The 23,431-nt window shown below is 41.7% G+C and overlaps 2 protein-coding genes across 2 annotated transcripts; both read left to right on the top strand.

The window, feature by feature from the left end:
• The first annotated feature begins 1,320 nt into the window (after positions 1 to 1,320).
• Positions 1,321 to 2,746, top strand: LOC133123092 (uncharacterized). Its single transcript, XM_061233363.1, has 2 exons — positions 1,321 to 1,421; positions 1,936 to 2,746. Exon 2 carries the CDS (start codon positions 1,952 to 1,954, stop codon positions 2,627 to 2,629), a length of 678 nt encoding a protein of 225 aa, XP_061089347.1. The 5' UTR covers positions 1,321 to 1,421; positions 1,936 to 1,951; the 3' UTR covers positions 2,630 to 2,746.
• Positions 2,747 to 8,545: 5,799 nt separating this feature from the next.
• LOC133123489 (uromodulin-like) lies at positions 8,546 to 21,722 on the top strand. The gene is made up of 9 exons (XM_061233958.1): positions 8,546 to 8,621; positions 12,442 to 13,233; positions 14,319 to 14,405; positions 14,820 to 15,043; positions 15,363 to 15,517; positions 16,878 to 17,126; positions 18,684 to 18,843; positions 20,066 to 20,132; positions 21,682 to 21,722. The coding sequence occupies exons 1-9, from the start codon at positions 8,546 to 8,548 to the stop codon at positions 21,720 to 21,722; spliced, it is 1,851 nt and encodes a 616-aa protein (XP_061089942.1).
• The last annotated feature ends 1,709 nt before the right edge of the window (positions 21,723 to 23,431 follow it).

The following is a 23,431-nucleotide window of genomic DNA, read 5'->3' as shown; positions in this document are numbered from 1 at the left end:
TTTTCTTTTGAATTATCCTTTTTAACATTATTGGTTAGTGCAGGCTTGTGGTGTAGTTGCATAGGGAAATGAGGACAAAGTAGGCAAATACTTTTTCAAGGCACCGTGCGTCATTCCCATTGTGAAAATCTTAATTTCAAATAGTTGTGTTTGTCACTTGTGATTATTTTAGTTAATATGTTTTTTGGATTGTTTACTTTTTCTTTTCTGAATTCTAAGTCAGTGTGTTCTAGAACTCCATTGCATTTAAATACCAGTGGTGTTTATCACATCAGTATTAGAATGTTCAGCAAAGAACATTCTAGGGTTACCACATATGGAACTTTTTGGCCTGTTTTAATTCCAGGTCCACTGGTTAAGATCCACACAAATGTTTCCATGACAAAGTGATCAATGTTCTGCAATGGCCATATCAACTGAAGCGGGCAGTTCCAGTAATAAGTTCCAACCAAAGAATGCGAAAGGATGAAAGGATAGAGGAATGATCTAAAATCCTTCCAAATGTTTTTTAAAACCTTGTCAAGCATTACAGGGAAAGACTCCATGCAATTTCTCCCTGTGTGTGCATGGGTTTCCTCCGGGTACTCCGGTTTCCTCTCACAGTCCAAAGACATGCAGGTTAGGCTGATTGGAGAGTCTAAATTGCCCGTAGGTATGAGTGTGTCAGTGAATGGTGTGTGTGCCCTGCGATGGACTGGCGACCTGTCCAGGGTGTATTCCTGCCTTTCGCCCAATGTATGCTGTATAACATTGTTTCAGCTTACCTTTCAGCGTTATTTTGACTCTCTGCTCTGTGTATGGACCTGTTTCTGTTTATTTCAACTATTGATTTTTTAACTCTGTTTTTGTACTTCTGCTTCTCTGGATAACTTCTGGTTTACAAATTTTGCTTGCGACCGTGACCATCCCTTTGCTTACCCTTGCTGTAACTATCTGCCAGTGATTGAACTCTGTCTCTCCTTCGACCTCTCCCTGCAATACTCTCCTCCAACACACAAGGCGGGCAATGTCCTACACCTTGTGTTTGTGAGAAACTGCTCATGCTCCGATTTCAAGGTTACCCCTCTGCATACATCTGATCACCACTTAATCTCATTCTTCTTCCCTCTTCCTCTGCTTGCCTGAATGACATCCAGAGCTGGATGGACAACCACCATCTAAAGTTCAACCCAGGTAAGACTGAAATTATATTCATCCCTGCCATTACTGCTCCCCATCTGGATCTCTCCATTTCCCTAGGGGATACCACACTTATGCCATCATCCTGTGCAAGGAACCTCGGCGTGGTGATGGACAGCAGACTGTCCTTCTCCGAGAACATTGACCCGAACATGCAGGTTCTTCCTATACAACATACGGAAAATCCACCCCTTTCTTACCCCCTACTGGCTCCACGGTGGTGGAACAAACTCCCCGTTGAGGTCAGAACTGTAGAATCTCTTCCCATCTTCAAGCGCAAACTGAAGAAGCACCTCTTCAAGCAGCACCTCACCCTGTCCCGCCCTACCTCCCTGTGAACCTTAATTGTTGTCCTTCTGTGTTTTACTTTCTGTGTTTTACTTTCTGTGTATCAGCATGTTTTAGTTTGGCTAGGTAAGCAGTGTTTGGCTAGTTAAGGGGTTTGTTCATACATTTGCGTGTTGGGAAAAAAAAATAAAATAAAAATAAAATAAAAATAAAAATCAAATAGGCCCTGGTCCTTATCTTTGTTGTGCAGGTAGCAGTTGAAATTATACTTCCCTCTCGGGTCTTTCAGCGCACTTATCCCTGGTTATGGGTATGCACTTTGCTGTACGTCGCTCTGGATAAGAGCATCTGCCAAATGCCATTAATGTAATGTAATGTAATGTCTCTGCCTGTCTGGACAACAAAAAAAAACTCCCGTTTCCTCGACTTCAGGGTTATTCTTGATATTTCTGTCCCATCGCCTGACAGAACAATCGAGCCAGAGATGGAACAAGCAACCCCGTCATCTGCCCAGGATGCCCTCCAACTTCAGGGACAGCGATTGGACCAGCATGAATCGGAGATCCGTTCACTCCACCAAAGTCTCCACTCTCTGCGTGCTGAAGTTACTGGCATCTCTGACACCCTTGGCAGAGTAAAAGTCGCGGGGACCCCGGTCGTTGCCCCTACAGACGCTTCCGATCACACCCTGAGCCTCGCCAACCACACCCTGAACGCTACGCTGGTGAGCCGAGATCCTACCGATCTTTCCTGTCCCGGTGTTCTCCGGCCCTCCACATTCCCCACGGAACGCTCAATGGCGGCCTGTGTGATTACCCTGCTGGCCGGCAAAGCATGCGAGCGGGGGACTACCTTCTGGGATTCTGACGCTCCGGAGTGTGGCGACTTCACACTGTTCTCCGCGGAAACGAGGAAAGTTTTTAATCGGGCGGCCGTGGGACGTGCCTCAGCTCGTCGGCTCCTAGGGCCACGCCAGGAGAACAGTTCCATTTCAGGCTGTGCCATAGAGTTCCAGACCCTGGCCGGTGACAGGGTGGCCTGTAGCGTAGTGGTTGAGGAACATGACTGGGACCCGCAAGGTCGGCGATTCGATCCCCGGTCAAGCCACAGTAAGATCCGCACAGCCGTTGGACCCTTGAGCAAGGCCCTTAACCCTGCATAGCTCCAGGGGGTATTGTCTCCTGCTTAGTCTAATCAACTGTACATCGCTCTTGATGAGAGCGTCTGCCATTAATGTAATGTAATGATGTACCATGTGTTTTTTTTGTCAGAGCAAATAAAAGACGTACTTGCTGCTTGCAATCTCCCTCAAAACCTGGCCAGTTTAATCAACCTGGCCGTCCGGGTTGACTTGCGACTACGGGAGAGACGAGCTGACAGTGGGACACGTCACAGGCCGACCCGCTTTCTCCAAAGCCTCTCTCCTCGCACCACTGAACTCTCTCTGACCAGCGCTTCAGCACCTGAACCCATGCAAATTAACCGGGCGGGATTATCATTGCGAGAGAGACAGAGACGCACTAATGAACAATTATGTTTGTACTGTGCTGGTTCTGGGCACACAGTATCTAACTGTCCAGAAAAAGAAAATACCACTTAGTTACTAAGGGGATTCTCTTTGAACTCATCGCCCTCTAACTCACGTTATGTTCTCCATCCTGTGGTCTCCTACAAGGGAGCTCAACTGGAGCTCTGATTGTTTCATGTGTCCATCAATGGTCAGCAGAATACGGATCCCCACGTCTCATGTCACTGCAGCCCTCTGTACCAAAGGTATCTTTTGTGTGGGTGATCTAAACAAATGTATTTCAATGAGTTGGGAAATGCAAGATTTATTGAAACATATGAATGCACAATGCATGTTTTGAACAGGGAAACAGGCTGTGTTGCCAGGCTTAGAAATGAGATACACAGCTTTCATAATTAAACATGTTGTAAATGTTTGGAATATTGTATGAAAACACAGTGCCAAATTTAGCCTTTTCCTTGTATGCTAGTTCTGTTGTTTTGCAGACATGAGGTGACTTTTTGTAAATCTAAAGAGAATGCTCCTACATTTATTGTTTATTGTTTATTTGGATCTCTTAACTGCTCCTCTCTTGGTTGAGTTATTTGCGCATCCTGCAATCCACTCCCCTACATTTGCAAAATGTCGACTGCCAATGCCACACATTGGTGGTTCTCCCCATTCAGCTATGTAGTGGTTCTTCTAAGGTATTTCTCCCATGTGTGTAGGGTTGGATATTGTTCGGATTTTATTGGTTCCGGTTCTGCAAATCGGTTCCGATTCATAACAGTTTCCAGTACCGATTCCAGTATGGTAAAAATAAATAAGTGTTGGCCCTACAAGCAAGGGAATTGTTTCATTAAAATAACTAAGCGCAAAATCATTTTACCTAATGTTCAGAAAGTAAATACTTACAATTCCCAAAAAAATAAACTCAATATTTCCAGAAAGTGAACTTGGTGGCGATAAAATGATTAAGTAAAAAGAACTGTGGACAGAAACAGAGTGATGTTATGTTGCTATGTTGCTGGACCAGCTTGACAATTGAGTCTAGCTGTGCATGAGCTGGTCAACCGGCTGTACAAATCCAGCTATGCAGCTTGACCAGCTTGAAAATTGAGCTGGTCAAGCTGGTCCAGCTGGGTATGAGCTGGACCAGCAGAAATCTTTCAGGATACTGCAGATCCTATGGCCTGAAAAATTCAAAGCAAAGATTTGACTCGAGATGTCAGAGATGATGTTGCAATGCAAGCAATGATGTTGTGGTAAGTTAGCCAGTCAGATTGCAAGCAGACAAAAATAAGACTAATTGTGATATTAACAAAAGTTTAACGTTAGGGGCGGCCTGTGGCGTAGTGGTTAAGGTAAATGACTAGGATACATAAGGTTGGTGGTTCTAATCCCGGTGTAGCCACAATAAGATCTGCACAGCCGTTGGGCCCTTGAGCAAGGCCCTTAACCTTGCATTGCTCCAGGGGAAGCTTGTCTCCTGCTTTGTCTAATCAACTGTATGTCGCTCTGGGTAAGAGCGTCTGCCAAATGCCAATAATGTAATGTTTAATCAACAATACTTATTTCCAGTCCATAGTGGTGGATGGAAATAATTGTCAAATTGTCAAAGGTCCCCCCAATACTTTCACAAATAACACTATTCGGTAGTGTTTTATCTTTCAAATCCTCCAAAGCCGTGGTTTCTTTATTCATAGCATAAGGTCTGGCAGTTGCTTAGTGGTGGTCTCATCAAACTCTAACAGTTGGTGCAGTGACTTGTCATCTTACTATCTTGCTGCACTCTACTGCACATTTAATATAGCGGGACTCTTCAAAATCCATGAAAACCATCCTTTCCATGACAGAGGGCTTCGCATAATTTGCCAACAGCCACTGATGTGGAGAAAGTCAAACATTCCGGGCCATGCTGAATCTTGGGGCTTTAGATGTAGACTTAAAAAGGATTTTTGTCATTTAAAAAAATCCACCTTCTGAAAATTATTCATGTTGTTATTATAAATGTTTTTGATACAATTTGCATTTGACCTGGTGATCTGCATCGGAAAGAATCTTTCAGGATACTGCAGATCCTCTGGCCTGAAAATGTGGACTGCCATCTTAAATTCAAACCAACGATTTGACTCCAGATGTTAGAGATTGAGTAACTGCAAACAATTATGTTGTGGTTAGTTAGCCAGTCAGATTGCAAGCAGACTTAAAAAATATGACTAATTGTGACATTAACAAAACTTTAATTAACAATACTTATTACCAGTCCATAATGGTGGATGGAAAGAATTGTCAAATGTTCCCCCAACATTTTCATAAATAAAACTATTCAGTAGTGTTTTATCCTTCTATCCTTGCAACAACAGGATGCACAAAGAAAATGGTGTATATGCTGTTTTGTGAATAAGTCATGTTTAACACTCACTCACATTTAAAAGTACAGTTAAACTGCTTTGAAATATGATTGTAACTAGGATTGGAGCATTATATTTAAATGTACAAGACGTCTCCTTCATTTCAAGACGTCTCCTTCAAATTTTTACAATTCTCAGAGAAAAAGATTGTAAGATTTAAGTAATATTGTTTCCCAAAAATATGTCACAATTATTCACACAGCTAATAATTCACTAACTATACAATTATTGATAACATTTTCCCACCCTGAGTGGAAAAAAACTATGTGGCTATAAAAACATGAAGTAAAAAGAACTGTGGACCGAAACAGAGAGATCAAAGAAGGTCTCTTACTTGTGACAGGGATCCAGCTATGTTGCTGGACCAGCTTGACAATTGAGTCTAGCTGTGCATGAGCTGGTCTACCGGTTGTACAAATCCAGCTATGCAGCTTGACCAGCTTGGAAATTGAGCTGGTCAAGCTGGTCCAGCTGGGTATGAGTGGGTCAGAGAGAATACAGATTCAAATCCATGTGTTGCATTTTACGCAGTTGTCTTTATGTGTCAGCACATGTATAGACACTATTATGTTCATATCTATTATATTTACATTTCAATATTCTGTTAATAACTATTGTTAAATTGGGAAACAACACTCCTTAATGGGTCTTTTTGGCAATAGTACTTTCTGGTTTTCTATTGGACATAGCTAGCACAACACCAGATATGTATGATATGAAGGCCTATGTATTTACATATTTGAGGTGCAATTTCAATTTGCAATCAGGAAGTCAAGGCTGTTTATTTGAAACATGCATGAGTTTGAAACATGCAGAACAGATTTAAAAAATTTTCAATCAGTTACCAGGTTCTTGGAATTTAGAACCGATTCTCGGTTCCCAACCCTACATGTGCGTTATGGCTGGGGAACATGATCATGATAATATTTATTTATTTTTACAGTAGTATATGCCACACAATTGTACTTTCACCAGCAACATTCCTCTTTAGGGTAGGTTTGCTGCAGCTTGACTACATTCAGTGTGAAGGAATTGGTAGTTTGTACAACTGGGCTTTCAGAGGATTTCCCCCAAAACTGTGGTTTCTTTATTCACAGCATAAGGTCTGGCAGTTGCTTAGTGGTGGTCTCATCAAACTCTAACAGTTGGTGCAGAGTCTTGTCATCTTATTATCTTGCTGCACTCTACTGTACATTTCATATAGCGGGACTCTTCGAAATCCATGAAAACCATCCTTTCCATGACAGAGGGCTTCACATAATTTGCCAACAGCCACAGACAGGGAGAAAGTTAAATATTCCGGGCCAAGCAGAATCTTGGGAGTTTAGACGTAGACTTAGATAGGATTTTTGTAATTAAAAAAAAATACACCTTCTGAAAATTATTCATGTTGTTATTCTAAATGTTTTTGATACAATTTGCATTTGACTTGGTGATCTGCATCAGAAAGAATCTTTCAGGATACTACAGATCCTTTGGCCTTCAAATGTGGACTGCCATCTTAAATTCAACCCAACGATTTGACTCCAGAAGTCAGAGATTGAGTAACTGCAAACAATTATGTTGTGGTTAGTTAGCGAGTTAGATTGCAAGCAGACTTTAAAAATAGGACTAATTGTGACATTAACAAAAGTTTAATTAACAATACTTATTTCCAGTCCATAATGGTGGATGGAAAGAATTGTCAAATTGTCAAATGTTCCCTCAATAATTTCACAAATAACACTATTCAGTGGTGTTTTATCCTTCTATCCTTGCAACAACAGGATGCACAAAGAAAATGGTGTATATGCTGTTCTGTGAATAAGTCATGTTTAATACTCACTCACATTTAATAGTACAGTTAAACTGCTTTGAAATATTATTGTAACTAGGATTGGAGAATTATATTTAAATGTACAAGACGTCTCCCTCATTTCAGGAAAAAACTGCAGATCTGGCTTACAAGGAAACTTCAGAATTTGACATATTCATTGACAGCAGTCCAAACATTTAACATACAAGTCTTAGGCAGCCTAGACTTTATATATACATATAAATATGTATATATATATATATATGAATCAAATCAATAAGGGTGGTCACAAAAATATTGGTTTGATTCAGTTTTTAACTATTCTGGCAAATTATTAAAAAGTAATGTCAAATGTTTGTTTCGGACCTTTCATTTAATTATTTTTGAAAGAATCTTATACCTGTTATACAGGTGCCAAAGACTTGTATGTTCAACCGGTTGTAAAAATCCAGCTATGCAGCTTGACCAGCTTTAAAATTGAGCTGGTCAAGCTGGTCCAGCTGGGTATGAGAAGAAATACAGAGAATACAGATTCAAATCCGTGTGTTGCATTTTACGCAGTTGTCTTTAGGTATTGCTGCATGTATAGACACTTTTATGTTCATATTTATTATATTTGCATTTCAATATTCTGTTAATAACTATTGTTAAATTGGGAAACAACACTTGTTAATGGGTCTTTTTGGCAATAGTACTTTCTGGCCTTCTAGTGGACATAGCTAGCACAACACCAGATATGTATGATATGAAGGCCTATGTATTTGTATATTTGAGGTGCAATTTTTATTTGCAATCAGCAAACAAGGCCGTTTATTCAAAACATGCATGAGTGAAAATACACACTTAGGAACCAATAAGCAGAACAGAATTTTTCTTTTTTATCAGTTACCGGGCTCTTGGAATTTAGAACCGATTCTTGGTTCGCATCCCTACATGTGCGTTATGGCAGGGGAACATGATCATGATAATATATATATATTTTTTTTTACAGTAGTATATACCACACAATATTAATTTTAATCAATACGCCTTCTGAAAATTATTTATGCTTTTATTATGAATGTTTTTGATACAATCTGTGTTTGATCTCGTGGTCTGCATTGGAGGCAAAACATTCAAAAGAGGAGGAGCCATAGTTTAAATGCCACACTGATGGAATCACAGCCAACTGCTATAAATACCTGTGCTGAGGAGAGGAGACTGACATCCCACCTTGGTGATTGATTGGTAAGTGCATAGGTGTAATAATAATTTATTTTGACCAAATAATTCAAAGAACATTATTTTTGTTAAAATAATTGTGACAAACTTTGTTTTCTCCACTAGGTTTTGCATGGTCATTGGAGGCTGGAAGTGTGAAGAATGATGATGATCTCAGGAGCTGCACTGTTCTGCACTGCACTCCTACTGATATCCACCGTCTCAGCTAATGACGCAGGTAAAGCATCATGTCTCTTTGCTTTCATTAGTACTTCACTGCTCTCAATTCCAGTTCAATATCGTGACTTACAGCTGCACATGTGTTATAGAGAATAAAACTGTCCAGGTATGACTTCTTCTAACAAACACTGTTTTTACAATCAGCAATTTATTTAATTAAGGGCTGTATAAATGACAATGCCCGGCGGCACGGATGGTGCAGTGGGTAGCACTGCCGCCTCACAGCAAGGAGGTCCTGGGTTCTAATCCCCGTCGACCGGGGCCTCTCTGTGCGGAGTTTGCATGTTCTCCCTGTGTTTGGGTGGGTTTCCTCCCACAGTCCAAAGACATGCAGGTTAAGCCGATTGGAGAGTCTAAATTGCCCGTAGGCATGAGTGTGTGAGTGAATGGTGCGTGTGCCCTGCGATGGACTGGCGACCTGTCCAGGGTGTATTCCTGCCTTTCGCCCAATGTATGCTGGGATAGGCTCCAGCCCCCCTGTGACCCTGATCAGGATAAGCGGGTTCAGATAATGGATGGATGGATAGATAAATGACAATGCAAGATATATAAATAAAGAAAACAATGCTGTTATAAATGTACCTCCCTAGGGAAAATAAAAATATTAAGTAAAATGAACTGAGAACAGAAACGATAATGCATCAAAGAAGATCTCTCACTTGTGACCTGGACCAGCTTGAAAATGTAGTCTAGCTGTGCAAGAGCTGGTCAGCCAGCTAGTGCTGGTAGCTTGTTTGAGCTGGTAGCCGGTCAACCGGCTACCAGCTGTTTAAAAAAATAGCTTACAATGTAAAGCTGGGAGCTGGTCTGAACTGATCAACCAGCTACCAGCTGTTTCAAAACCTAGCTTGAGCTCTTTTTTTCAGCAGGCATGTGGGAAATAGGCTACGAAAATTAGAATGTGCTGTTTGCGCAATTGGCCGAAAGCTCATTTTAAGCCCGTTACCTACTCTATGCAAGAAATGTTTTTCACTACCTTCCAAATTATGTAACGATACACAAACCTGTGCTGCAATCCCGCGCATTTCTGTTAGAGGTGCTAAATGCAAACAGGATGTGAAAACCCTGCTGTAAAATCTTGAAAATTGAGCTGGTCAAACTGGTTATAATCTGGTCAAGATGGTCATAATCTGGTCCAGCTGGGTATGAGCTGGTCAATACCACAGAGAATACAGATTCAAATCTGTTTGTTGCATTTCACGCAGTTGACTTTATGTATCGCTATCATTTAGTACATGTGGTCATGTGCAAAAAATTCCAGAAATTGAGCAACTCATGCCTGGTGAGGATATTTTAATTAAGCTTATTGGGGAAGAAAGTGAGGGTTTTAAGATTGGACCGACCACCAGCCTCAGACACTAGTCTGAATACAATGCTCTTTAAAAATATCAAGCAATCTTGTCAGAGAGGTGAGACTATTATCATGGGAGACTTCAGTTACCCTAATTTTAACTGAAATTTGGTGACTGGACAGGGAAAAATGTGAATGACTTTTTTGACAAATTTGGGAGCAGGATTTTGATTGCAAAAGTGTGAATGAAAGTTGAGGCAGGTTGAAAAGTGTTATACTTTGATACGCAGTGTAAATTCATTCCAAAAGTGTGGAAAAGTAAGTTGAAAAAGCAGTCTCCACAGTGGATGAATAAAGCTATATGAAAAAGAAAAAAATAATAATAATGAAATGTATAAGAAAAGGACACTTTTTACTGACTTGTGACTCGATTTCAGCATATCATGTAAGAGTCATTTTGACACTAGTGCAACCCTTTAAGTCTTAAGTAATAGGATGTATACTCTTATCTTATCTTGCATTAAACAATTTTATCAGCAGCCTTTCGTAGCAAAATTCTCAACGAGGTAAGGTACTGCTTTGGTAAAAAGCACATGTCTTTGATGGATGTAACTGGATAACATTTCAAATATGAATTAAAGGTACAATAAGTAAGATTTTTGTCTTGAAACATTGAAATCCCTTCCTGTCATTGAAAAAGGCTCACTGACATGTTGACTCACCCCCTGCCTGTGTTTATAGTCCTTAAATTCGGGTTTCAAAGTGTACATTTGTCGGGCCATTAAATGTATCAAAACATTGTACAGCTGTACAGTAATTAAAGCTCATTGGTTGAAAAAGGGTTCCAACTGCCACAGCCAATGCCACTCTGGGGGCTTATTCTGATCGTGTTCGTTCATGTGCTGCCCGAATTGCACTCTAGACAAGCAATCACTGAAACTCTGTGTATTATTGCTTATTATCTAAGTGAAGACTGCATATCTAGTTATAAAATAATACTAGTTTGTAATAGTTAGCCTGAAGAATCCACTTATGATAAAATATAGGCAGTACGAACATAGTAGCGATTGCACGAGCGTGTTGCTTCAGGTGGATATTTGTACATTCGGGAAGCTGACTAGTGATAGCTAATTTTCTTGGTGTTACTGATAGCGAACTGATATTGTTTTATAACTCGATAAGCAATAGTATACAGAGTTTCGGTGATCGCTTGTCTGCAGTGCAATTTGGGCAGCTACACGTTCCTTTTGTCTCTTTACTTGTTCAATCATCCGTAAACCTTTATTTCTCTCAAACTGTAAGTTGCACTTGCATCATTTGTGGTAGACTACCATATCTTAATTATATAGCCAGCTAGTTTTGAGGCCAAATAACTGGCGTTTTCACAATATAGTTGGTTAGCTGAAGTGAAAACTATAGTGTTGTGTAGCACACCAAAGTCAAGATCTCATAAAGTCACCTGTTCAGCGAACATTTTCATGCTAGAACACTACGAAAAGATGGCAGGCTCTGTTGGTTTGTCACTATCAGCTTTCCAAAACGCATGACAACACTGAAATGTATAATAACGATTTATATTACGCGTTATATTCATTGACTGTGGGAAGCATAAAAAGTGTTGTGATTTGAGGTTGTCTGTTGTTGCAATTCCTCTCTTGACCGTTAGTCCGAAATTACCTATTGTACCTTTAAGGACATAAGCGGTGACTCGCCTAAATCACAATACTGCAGTTCTTGACCTGTGCGCAAGTTTGCCAACTTTATATAAAGTGATTCCAAAGTGTTTCATATCTTTGTTTTCAGCACAAACTCAGCTACAATAATATGGCTCTAGAATAACACAAATTGTGAACAGTAATTTTGAACACATACAGGAATGCTGTAAATAAATACACTAACCAATCACAACAACATTTTTGGATCACTGAAATGTATTAATCTAGGTCTTGGGTATCTTAAAATGACAAAATATTGTAGCAAATCCAGTTAGAAATATAAAGTGAATTCCAAAAACGTAGTGTTGTTACTACTTTTTTTCAGCATCAGTTTACAATGGGAGGGCTGATGGCTTTTCTTCAATTACTATTTATGTGGTATGCAGAGATTTTATGCCAAAAAAGGTTGACATTTTACAACAAAAAAACGCAACTTGATCCCACTAATGTGAGACAGTTTTTCAGTGCTTGCACAATGGAAACGTACAAATAAACAACAAAAAGGGATAAGCTTGCAAGCTAACAGGCAGAACAACGTTAGAGTTTACTAATGTAGCATATCAACCGCCTGGCAGAACTATTTTCTTATGATTAAATTGTTCACAAAAAAATCTGTTTTAATGGGATTGTATTTGATAAGCATTTATATCATTATGTTTGATAACCATTTTATATCTGTGATAGCATTTCTGTATACTGCTGCCTGTCGTGTGTTATTGCTTAAATATGTCACATCAGCAGGCATGTTATCATGAAGTGCAGCATACTCAAAGTAAATGTTTACATGTGAAGCTTTTTTTTGGTATTTTCAGTCACCGACTGTGACGCGTGCAGCATGAACGCTACATGTCAGAGCTCTCAGGGAGACGAAAACATGAACCCAACATGCAGCTGCAAGGCTGGCTTTGTGGGAGATGGTCTTTCCTGCTACAACAGCATGGCCTGTGCCAGTGGAGTCTGCTGCGCCTCCGGCTACCGCTGGTCCTCGGCGGAAGGCTGCGTGGACATCGACGAGTGCGCTTCCTCTGAGGAAAACTGCCTCTCCCATCTGGTCTGCGAGAATACGCGCGGGTCTTTCGACTGCCAGACGCCCCCTGAACCCACCAGGGCCCCAGGAGCCCACCACATTGCGAAGCGCAGTGTCAGCCCAAACTCCGTACTGTTCCGGTGCGGGGCTGTGATGTGCGCTGCAGGACACGATTGTTACACTGTTAATGGCGTCGAGCAGTGCAGGGACCCGTGCACTTTCAACTCTCGCCTGGATGATCCATGGCGTTCCACCAGCAACACTGGTCAAAACCCCTTGAAGTGTGATAATACTGTTGACTGGCAAGGCTGGTACCGTCTGTTCCTGGGGGCGGATAGTGTGCAGATGCCAGAGAACTGTGTTCCAGTGAGAAGATGTGGGACCCACGCCCCACTCTGGCTCCCAGACGGCCACCCAAAACCATCGGATGGAATCGTCTTGAGCCGCGTCTGTGGGCACTGGTCTTCGGACTGTTGTAACTTTGAATCTAATCCCATCCACATCAAGGCCTGTCCTAGAAATTACTTTGTCTACAAGTTTGTCAACCCATCTGCCTGTCATTTGGGCTATTGTGCAGGTATGTTATTTCCTTATAGCTCATGTTAGACAGATGAGTTTTTGTTTATGAATGTCTGCCATTGCGCAGGAATGTAGTCAACTGTGCTTCTAACCAGAACATTGCAGTTTCAAACCATGAGTGGACATCTCGTCTTTGTACATTTGGACACTGTAATTTAGAAGAAATGAATAAGTAAACATCCTGTAGTGTTCATAGACTAAAGGTAATAATTTAAAAAGCCGTTAAACTACACAAAATTACGTCAGGCCTATTTGCGATTATGGCAGTTTATGTCACCAGAATTCCATAATCTGTATTTTCCTTAGGTGACAATGTGGGACAGTGATGCCTAATGATATGTCATGGAGTGGCAAGAGTGTGGAGGTTTTCAAAAAACTTCACCTGCTTATTTCAGCCATTACTCACTGTAGGTGACATTAGCTCAGTCGTCTGGCAGTGAGAGGGTTGCCGGTTCGATTCTGCCCTGGGTGTGTTGAAGTGTCCCTGAGCAAGACACCTAACCCCCAAATCCTCCTGACGAGATGGTTGGTGGTTGGCAACCAATCGCAGTCGGTGTGTGAGCATGTGTATGAACGGGTGAATGAGAAGCATCAATTGTACCGTGCAATGCCGCTATATAAAATCTCCACTCCATGGCATATCATTAGGCAGCACCGGCTTAGGATAAAGGTTGGGGAACTGGGTGGCCTGTAGCGTAGTGGTTAAGGTAAATGACTGGAACACGCAAGGTCAGTGGTTCGATCCCCGGTGTAGCCACAATAAAATCTGCACAGCCGTTGGGCCCTTGAGCAAGGCCCTTAACCCTGCATTGCTCCGGGGGAGGAATATCTCCTGCTTAGTCTAATCAACTGTACGTTGCTCTGGATAAGAGCGTCTGCCAAATGGCAATAATGTAATGTACCTGGGCTTGCGACTCAATAGTTGTTTCTTCCATTCACAGGCAGGGTACAACTTTTGTACCTCTGAGTAAGGTAAACCAGAATTAACTAGTTAAGTAAAGATCCAGCATGTATGTTAAAATAAAGAATAAGCTGCATAAGAAAATTGACTAAAGACCTGAAATGTAAACTGCCATTTTTTAGATGTCAACACCGCAGTGTGCGGGTCCTGCAGACAAGATGAATTGTGTGTGAGTGAGGACAAAGTCAACTGGCGGTGTGAGAGTCAAGGTGGGTGAAAGCACTCAGAGCGTCTCTATCCATCTCACTGCTAAAAATTGACATCCCTTTTCATACATTTCTCATTTAAAAGTGCTCAGAGTGTACTGGTACTTGCTTCTTTGTTAGCTTGTTTACTGGGATTTTTTACATTCCTGAGAGTTGTGTTAATAAAAATACACTTCCATTATTTAAATTACAGAAAAATACTGCTTCTCAAAATACATTTTTAATTTTCCCTACTTGTGTTAGAGGTCTGTCTATATTCATTAATATTCATCATAATCATAATTATTTTCATGAAAGATATTTAGACATAATATCTATCAAGACACAAAAAAACAGCTATCAATCTGTTGCATCTAAAATGGGTGGAACGAATACCTTGGTGTGGACCGAGAATGCCCTAAAAATCATCTCTTTTAGGTAGGGGCCCCAGAGCTGGTGGACAGGTGTTGGGAGCCCCAGAGCTGGTGTGTGGGAGTAGCTTCATCCAGGTGGGGTTAGACAGCTCTGTCCTGGCGGGCAAAGGTCTGAATGCATCATCCGCTCACCTGGCCAACTTCCGCTGCAAGGCACTCAATGAGACAAAAGGCGTGGTGTGGTTTCGGATAGAGCGCAAGAGGGAGAGCTGTGGGACCCAGCTGAGGGTAAGTGCTCATTCCTTTAGGGGAATTCTCAGAGCAGCAAGTCAAAAACCTGTGTGTCCTTCTTTTTTTTGTTCCTTATTTTTAAATTAATAATTTTTAAACATGTATCTATAAGTTATTATGCCGCTATCGTCCTCCGACTGCATGAATTAGATATAATTAGAAACGGTAATTGATTTACAATACATATGGGACTCGGTTGGACCTCCATAAAACCAATTATTCCAAACAAACACACTGTGCGTGATGGAGATCTCTGAATTGGCAGTCAGCCACACTTGTCTGAACTATGTTAACTATGTCTCTTCTCTTTTGACAGACAAATATCACCCATGCCACTTATTCCAACACTTTATTTGTTTACCCTGTTACCATTGGAAATATAACCTTCTCCATTCCGGAGAAAATCCCGTTCTCCTGCGTGTATCCTCTGCACACTGAAACCAGCCTGGATGTGGCCATCAGACCTCAACTGTGAGTAATAATAATAATTATAATGATGATAATAATAAAAATAAAAATAATAATAATAATAATAATAATAATAAACAAACACATTAGGATGTATAGAAAGAGTGGATTAAAGATAGTTGAAGGACTAAATGACTGAAGTCATTTTTGAAAATCTTATTTAAATGACTAAATTAAATTGGGATACAGAACATGGGGCAGCCTGTAGCATAGTGGCTAATGTACATGACTGGGACCCGGAAAGATTGGTGTTTCAAGCCCCGGTGTAGCCACGATAAGATCCACACCGCCATTGGGCCTTTGAAGAAGACCCTTAACCTGGCATTGCTCCAGGGGGTATTGTCCCCTGTCTTGCCAAATCAACTGTAAGTCGCTTTAGATAAAAACATCAGGTAAATAACAAATGATATGATATAATTATAAAATGGAACATGAACCTTGAGGGGATAAAAGCCCTGGGGCCTGATGGCGGAAGTATCTCAGCTTAGTCGAGTGAAATCTAAGACAGCGAGGTCAACAAATCCTACACATGGCAATCACTGATAACAGGTATCACAATGCTGGTTATAAACTGGAATTCCCACTCAAGCTATCTGTGTGTTCACGTCAAAGAAGCAGTGTTTGTAACAATAAGCCAATCGCACAGAGTCACAGAGAGAGCCAGGGTTTAACATAGGCCTATGCAAGCAGTATTTTTTTCACAGTATCAGTTTGGTAGGTTTGTGAATTTATAAGCGCACCTTGAGGGATGAAAGGGGTATTATTGAAAAATTGAGAATGTAACTTTCTCAGAACCTTTAGCCTACACATATGTGTTTTCTCACAAGAAATCCTCACTTAAGGAGCAGGCGACAATATTTTTATAGATAAGTTTGCTTACTCATGAACCTTCCAAACAAATCTTAAGAGAATCATGTCTGTATAGTTTGATCAAAAGATACCAGAAACTCCGGACAGAAAGTGCAAAGATTGCTAGCTAGCCCACTTACTGTAGCCTGCTTTGTCATTTAGGCCACTATTCTCCAAGGCAAATAGAGCCGTAACCCCAAAATGTTTCATTGAAATATGTTGCAAACTTGATTCAATCAATATTGTGCTCTTAAGATGCATGTATTGTGTTTTCCTTGAGTGATACTACATGAGTAATGTACTGCAGAATGCTGTGTTGCCTTTGCTGTACTCATTTCAGTATTCAGGAGTCTATTGTTTGTGCGAGATCTCGAGCTCAGTGCTACATCTTAATGCTAGTTCAACCTTTCAAAATAATTGTTTACAGATGAACCATCTTTGTGGGCATCACTGGGAAATGTGTCTAGTTCAGCAGGTCTGTGTCCAGTTTGCCTTATTCTATGGTACTCATTAGGTCGCTGGAGGGAGCAGTGGTGCGGGCAGGCTCCAGGCCCAATGCGGTCATGTCTCTCTACCGCAACGCCGACTACACAGACCCCTACTCCTCGGGCCGGGTGCTCCTGCCCCTAGGCTCCGCCCTGTATGTGGGCGTGTCTGCAGAGGAAGCAGCTTCAGACAGGTTTGCTGTCATTCTGGAGAGCTGCTACGCCACACCCACTGCTGACTCGGATGGCCCCTCGCGCTTCTCCCTGATCCAGAACAGGTCAGTACCTGCTCCCTGATACAGATTAGGTCAGTACCTGCTCCCTGATACAGAACAGGTCAGTACCTGCTCCCTGATACAGATTAGGTCAGTACCTGTTCCGTGATACAGATTAGGTCAGTACCTGCTCCCTGATACAGAACAGGTCAGTACCTGCTCCCTGATACAGATTAGGTCAGTACCTGCTCCCTGATACAGATTAGGTCAGTACCTGCTCCCTGATACAGAACAGGTCAGTACCTGCTCCCTGATCCAGAACAGGTCAGTACCTGCTCCCTGATACAGAACAGGTCAGTACCTGCTCCCTGATACAGATTAGGTCAGTACCTGCTCCCTGATACAGAACAGGTCAGTACCTGCTCCCTGATACAGATTAGGTCAGTACCTGTTCCGTGATACAGATTAGGTCAGTACCTGCTCCCTGATACAGAACAGGTCAGTACCTGCTCCCTGATACAGATTAGGTCAGTACCTGCTCCCTGATATAGATTAGGTCAGTACCTGCTCCCTGATACAGAACAGGTCAGTACCTGCTCCCTGATCCAGAACAGGTCAGTACCTGCTCCCTGATACAGAACAGGTCAGTACCTGCTCCCTGATACAGAACAGGTCAGTACCTGCTCATTTTCAACAGGTTAGCAGGGTTGAGGTCGAGGTGCCACTCTGCAGTATGTAGAGTATCCAAGGCATGGGGGCGCCAAGCCACAAGAGGGCCCAAAAATCACCAGAGAATGTGTTTTATTATAGTAGTAGCTATATTATATAAAATAATACTGCAATTAAAATTGCCTAAACTATAGTATAGCCTAATAGAGTGTTACAGCAATTTCCTATGTCTTTTTAAGCCAACCTGGAATTTTCTTTCTTTCTTTTCTTTTTATTTAACTTTATACTTAAGATGAATCTAGAATCAGTTTTCCCAAATTCCTTTACCCTGCTAGTCATGGGCCTCTGCAGACAAATCTCTGCTGTCTACCACAGGACTAGCCCAATTAAGGCATCTGACTGTCATATTGATAGAGCATAAAATTGCAGGTCTCAGAGACAATTGTATTAAGGATATCAGTGTATGAAACTGACTGGCTGGCTGACTGGTGTGCCCTTTACATAAACTCAAGCATTAAGGATTGTTGTATAAGTAATTAATCCCAGTGGATAAATTGTATGGTTGAATGTAGGCTACATTTCGCTATTAAAATACTGTCCAAAATTCACAATAGGTCAACAGAAACTAAGATGTAGGGAGTGGGGCCCCAAAATGGCATCTCGCATCTACTTCTTAAAATTGATAGTTGCACCCCCCTGTTTGGGGTGATGGATCATTGCCTGCAGCATCATCCAGAAAGATAGGATTTGATTGGTGAGGGAAACCACCACCTCACCGAGCCATTAAGGCGTCTGCCATCGCTCTGCGTCAGCTGCGTGAGGTCTGAAAGATCATAGGACTGGCAGATGGAAGCAAGGTGTGTGTGTGTGTGTGTGTGTGTGTGTGTGTGTGTGTTTGTGTGTGTGTGTGTTGTTAAATGTTGTTTTCCCACCTCCATGTCCCTCCTCCAGGTGTCCTAGCAACCGTCGCTTGGTGAGGGTAGAACAGAGTGGGCCCCTTCTCCCCGGCCGTTTCACCGCCTTGATGACCTTATTCTCCACTGACTACGGCACCATCTTCCTGCACTGCAGTCTGAGCATGTGCGACCCAAGACAGCCCACTTGCACCCAGGTCAGTTCTTAACAGCACAGGGTTTGTCTTTCTCTGACAGAATATCCTCTGCCTGTGTTTGTCAAAACCCCCTTTTCAGACCTAAACTAGACAACACCAAAAACATCCAAGAATCTTACTGTTAAAGCTCGTATAACTGCTGGTTCCCACCCTGCATGTCAATGACCAGTCCAGATGGATGAAATGGGTTTTTATTGATGCTGTGCATCTGGTTACGGGGACAATGGCAGTGGCACATAAACAGTAGTCTTCTCTCAGTCAGCATTCATTGCTCTGCCTATAGCATATATTTACAGTGGCTTCAGGATATTCAAACCCTTCCACGTTTTGCTCACATTATTGTTGTATAGATTTGATTTGAAATGGATAAAATTGCCATTTTTGTCCATAAATTTACACTCAATAGTGTGTAAATAAAATTTTTTTAATTTAATGACAAAGTGAAAGCATGTTTTTAGAAACTTTAGAAAATGTATTAAAAAACAAAAAAGTGAATTATCTAATTTATGTAAGTATTCAGACCCTTTGCTGTGGTCAAGTGCTTCCTGCTTTAATCATCCTTGGGATTTGTCTAGAGCTTGATATGAGTCCATCTGTGGTCAATAAGTTCAAGGAACTCTCTCTACACCTCCGCAATAAAATTGTGGTGATGCATAGTTCAAGGGTATGAAACAATTTCTAAAGCTTTGAGTGTACCCAGGAACACAGTGGCCTCAATAAATGGTAAAACCAGCTTTAAGATTAGCCACAGACTAGCTAGCAACATTAGCCTGCTAGCCAACCGATTATCTGAAACTTAAATTTGGTGATTTGTGGAATATTTATATTACAGTTTTATTTACAGGGTGTGTACTGGTAGGGGTAAGATAGAGCGAGACAATACATTTTCATATTAGAAATGTAATGTAATTTTTATGCACTTATTTTATAGGCAGAGAGACTTTCCCTTGCTTACCTCTCTGTCAGTATCCATTGCTCTGAGGCAGAGTGCGCATATGCAAAAGGTGCCTGCTGCCACAATGTAAACAGATCTAAACAAACTAATACCAGATGGAGATTACCTGAAAGAAAATACACATTTTGTGTATTCAATCATTTGATTTAGATTTATCTTCTGTTCATTCACATCTCATGTAATTGCTCCTTTTCACATTGAGACTAATGTACACTGTTAGCAGCAGCTAAATGGTCTTTTATTCACTCAGTTATTCTCTCTCCACAGAAATGCAAGTCCAGGGTGTCCCGGTCTGTCTCCCTTAAGAAATCCGTGACCTTTGGACCCATCACCTGTAAGCTTCAGCTCAGAATTTCAGGTTTAATTTTACCAGGACGAATCTGCAAATGAGTTTTATAGAGACATTTTACTGTGGAGCCTGTTATTGATGTATAGTTTATTGGATTTTGCAGCTAGTCTGACAGAGAATTCCAACTGACGTGGGAGCAAACTTGCTGTTCACTTCTGCTGAAACAGTATTTATCTGTGGCCGGAGTTTCTACATGAAGTATATACTTTGGGCCAGTTGCCGTAGCGTTTTGTTGCGTTTGCGTTGCTGTGGTATGTATGCACTTGATGTGAGTGCAAGTGTAACATGGACTTGGGTGAGGACATTTTGCAGTTTTTCCCAGTTTACTCTGGAAAGATTAGCTAGAATATTTGATTGATTTACTTTGGAGAGAACGACTAGCATGGATGTGGCTTTTGTTTGGATATCTGTACTCTAAAGTGCTTTTACAGTGAAACACACACAGGTAACAATCAGGTTTTATCTTTCAGGGGAGAAGACAGGCTGAATGAACCCCTAGGCATCTGCAGGTGAGCGCAAACACTTTCTCACACACTCGCTGTGGAGCACAGATCAATTAATGTACCATTACTGATATTAGCATGTCATGACCAGTCAGATTCATCAATAATTACTGTAACATTTACCATGGTGCAGACATGGAACAGAATATGTTTTACAGCTTTCCTTCACCTTTCTATACCAGCACTGGTTCCCCCTTATATCAGAACAGAGTAAAATACTTTCAACAAGGACAAGTACAGGCTGGAGGTATAGCTCATGACTCTGTAAATATAACATATCCAACAAAGGACATGGCTGATTACATGAGAGCAGAATTTATCATGAAATCCTGAAACAGACCAGCCCTCATTGTGCCCCCCTCACAAGCAGCACAAAGAGGGTGGGTTGGGTGGCAGTGTAGGATAATGGTTAAGGAGCTGGGCGTTCAATCCCAGGTGCAGCACTGCCATTTTAGCCTTGTGCAAAGTGCTCTACCTGAATTGCAAATGGTAAAGGGTGAGGTGAAAAGGATGTATTCAGGGGGGAACTGGACTGTATTTAGACATTAAAATAACAAGTTTCAGCCTCCGGTGAAGTTCTGTACTTATTCTGTTGGGTGCAGTGTTTTCATGATCTACTGCTGACACTCTGTTCCGCTGTCCGTAAAATGTACTGTACAAAATGGTCCAGTATGTCAATGTGTCTTTGATAAGGAAATGTTTTATCCAACTACATAATGTAGCCATTTCTTTCTTCTTTTTTGATCAGTTTGTGGTACAATATCATTTACCAAATCAAAGGGTTGCTTCTTAATTCATATAAAATCATGGTAGGTCTCACAAAATATTATTTTTCTCTCTTTCAGGAGCTTCAAACGAATGGATACCCATCTGCATAATGGTCCTGCAGCCTCTTTGTTTCCACCTGCTTTGATTGGTCACTTTTTCAGTCATTGGATCTGTTTGTCCCTTCCCATTTACTCTCCTTGTTCTGATTGGTCACATATCCACAGTCTGTTAGTGTGTTTGCCGTAAATGTCCCTGTGTAACAGGGCATGCGGGGAACGAAAAGAAGAAGCTAGAAATGATTTGAAGAGCAGTTAAACAACAATCCAACAGATCTGTGGAACATAAGTAGGAAGTCAGCCTGGAAGTGAGACTGGATAACAACAATTTGTGAAGAGATCACTGGGTGATACAACCAAATTGCTGTAATCATCACACAATTATAATTATAATCCAAACACTGGGAGTCCCTTGAAGAGCTTTTAATAGATTTGTGTGGACTCTTGCTTTTACTGTGATTTATTCCTCCTTTTGACCTGTTGAGCAAATGAAAAAATAAAAATAAATATTCATCTTAATGACTTGTTATTTACATCATTTTACTTTTACCCCTGTTTGCATATCCCCTGGGGGGCAGAGCTTCCCACACATACAATCCATGTCATTCTAGATACTGTAGGAGAAACGGCCCATTTCTCCCTAGAAACAAACCCCTTGCAATCCAATCCATTTGCGATAAAGATCTATCCACTAGTAATGATGAAATTCCTTGGGATACCATTTGGAGTAATCTTTTATGTATATCTAAAAATCTTGACCATCAGCTCATACTGTACACTCCAACTTCACTGCAAATCAGTTTTGGAACCAAGTGGCCAGAACTTTATCCAACATTGATATCCCATGCTGCCTCAGAGTAATATTTCTGAATGGCAAAATCTAAGCTTTCTCACTACCTCAGATGTGTATGGTTGGCTGGCCTTACTGCCGCTAAAAAGGCGTCTGGGTTGACTTGCGACTACGGGAGAGACGAGCTGACAGTGGGACACGTCACAGGCCGACCCGCTTTCTCCAAAGCCTCTCTCCTCGCGCCACTGAACTCCCTCTGACCAGCGCTTCAGCACCCGAACCCATGCAAATTAACCGGGCGGGATTATCATTGCGAGAGAGACAGAGACGCACTAATGAACAATTATGTTTGTACTGTGCTGGTTCTGGGCACACAGTGTCTAACTGTCCAGTAAAAGAAAATACCTGTTAGTTACTGAGGGGATTCTCTTTGAACTCATCGCGCTCTAACTCACGTTATGTTCTCCATGCTGTGGTTTCCTACAAGGGAGCTCAACTGATTGTTTCAAGTGTCCATCAATGGTCAGCAGAATACGGATCCCCACGTCTCATCTCACTACTGCCCAAAGCACTCACTGGTGCCTCCCTGGCTGAAGTAGACCCTGTAGGGGTTCTCATTTTGGGGAAGCGCCAGGATCCCCTCACATTCCGGTGGTGCCAGGGCGTCCCAGGGTCCAACTCCCAAATTTACCGGATTACATTGAAAAAAACATTCAGTTCGCTCAACATACAGTGCTCTTGTGCGAACTGTGTGAAAAGTAAAAAAAAAGAGAACTCTGTGTCAAAAAATGGGTGGCACGGATGGTGCAGTGGGTAGCACTGCCGCCTCACAGCAAGGAGGTCCTGGGTTTGAATCCCGGTCGGCCGGGGCCTCTCTGTGTGGAGTTTTCATGTTCTCCCCGTGTTTGCGTGGGTTTCCTCCGGGTACTCTGGTTTCCTCCGACAGTCTAAAGACATGCAGTGTAGGCTGATTGGAGAGTCTAAATTGCCCATAGGTATGAGTGTGTGAGTGAATGGTGCGTGTGCCCTGTGATGGACTGGCGACCTGTCCAGGGTGTATTCCTGCCTTTCGCCCAATGTATGCTGGGAGAGGCTCCAGTTCCCGTGCGAACCTGTTCAGGATAAGCGGGTTAAGATAATGCATGAATGTATGGATCAAAAAATGAT

The sequence above is a fragment of the Conger conger genome, chromosome 3 (assembly GCF_963514075.1).
Source record: "Conger conger chromosome 3, fConCon1.1, whole genome shotgun sequence".
Classification (NCBI taxonomy): Eukaryota; Metazoa; Chordata; class Actinopteri; order Anguilliformes; family Congridae; genus Conger; species Conger conger.
Note: the sequence above shows the minus strand (reverse complement) of the source record. Positions and strands in the feature narration are given on the sequence as shown.

Coding starts and splice junctions, on each gene's coding strand:
- LOC133123092 (XM_061233363.1), top strand. CDS start 1,952: ATGGAACAAGCAACCCCGTCATCTGCCCAGGATGCCCTCCAACTTCAG.
- LOC133123489 (XM_061233958.1), top strand. CDS start 8,546: ATGATGATGATCTCAGGAGCTGCACTGTTCTGCACTGCACTCCTACTG. Junction 13,234..14,318: donor TCATTTGGGCTATTGTGCAG/GTATGTTATTTC, acceptor GCCATTTTTTAG/ATGTCAACACCGCAGTGTGC. Junction 18,844..20,065: donor GACAGCCCACTTGCACCCAG/GTCAGTTCTTAA, acceptor CTCTCTCCACAG/AAATGCAAGTCCAGGGTGTC.